Source organism: Chondrus crispus, genomic scaffold (genome assembly GCF_000350225.1).
Source record: "Chondrus crispus Stackhouse genomic scaffold, scaffold_512, whole genome shotgun sequence".
NCBI lineage: Eukaryota > Rhodophyta > Florideophyceae > Gigartinales > Gigartinaceae > Chondrus > Chondrus crispus.
This window is the reverse complement of record NW_005178491.1, coordinates 36,885-37,703: the sequence shown is the minus strand read 5'-3', so window position 1 is coordinate 37,703 and position 819 is coordinate 36,885. Positions and strand designations below refer to the sequence as shown.

Genomic DNA, 819 nt, shown 5'->3' with positions numbered 1-819 from the left:
AATTTTGCAAATTTTATACAGCAATGACGATGTCGTCCGACACCCCCGGCCCGCCTGTGATCAGTGGCCACTGATCACAGAACACAACCCCTTTGATTGACGGTGTGGTAGCGTAAGGCAAGGTTCTTGTTGTATTTGCAGAGATTTCCTTGGCTGACGCATCGCACACAACCCGTCTAGTTTTACCACGCCTTGCAATCGAAGGAGGTGGTTGCCGAAGAGGTATTGGTAAGAGGCGCTACCGTAGTAATGTGGAGATATACCTGGTGGGAGATCTGGGAAGGCTGTGGGCATTACCATCGCGTGATACGCGTATTTCCAGAACCGAGCTTTATCGCGTCGCAAATATGTCTTCTGCACACGGCGAAGGAGAGTTGCCTCCGGCGCGCAGAGGCAAACGTTACGTTTTTGGGTTGTCAGATATGCGGGCTACTTTTCGTTAGTAATGGCTGTGAAGATAAACTGGATCTATATTACTTCTCACAACTTTCTCACAACTATGGCTTTTCATTTACTATCTTCAATTGCTTGTATGATTTGGCATAATCACGGAAGCGCAAGTCTTTGCTTCCGCACAGAACACCTCGTATATCGGCGGAAGATCATCTTGAATGGTCTCTTCCAAAACGGGCGTAGAGTATCCACCGTCGGGATGCGCTGCTAGAAGAAGGTTCATGGCTGCCCGACAAATTCCTGCACTCCTCGGTTGGTCCGCGCTGATCACCTCTCCTTCTGCAAGCAGTCGGGCCCAAGACTCAAGGACAGAGTCTATGTAGACGGAACGATATTGGAAGAAGAGTTGCTTGCCGGTCAAGGGAT

General features: G+C 49.5%; 1 protein-coding gene across 1 annotated transcript; it reads left to right on the top strand.

Moving 5' to 3' along the window:
* Nucleotides 1-249: 249 nt before the first annotated feature.
* CHC_T00000410001 (hypothetical protein) lies at nt 250-546 on the top strand. The gene has a single exon (XM_005709905.1). It carries the CDS (start codon nt 250-252, stop codon nt 544-546), a length of 297 nt encoding a protein of 98 aa, XP_005709962.1.
* The last annotated feature ends 273 nt before the right edge of the window (nt 547-819 follow it).

What these genes read in the sequence shown, in the direction of transcription:
- CHC_T00000410001 (XM_005709905.1), top strand. Translation starts at nt 250, where the DNA reads ATGTGGAGATATACCTGGTGGGAGATCTGGGAAGGCTGTGGGCATTAC.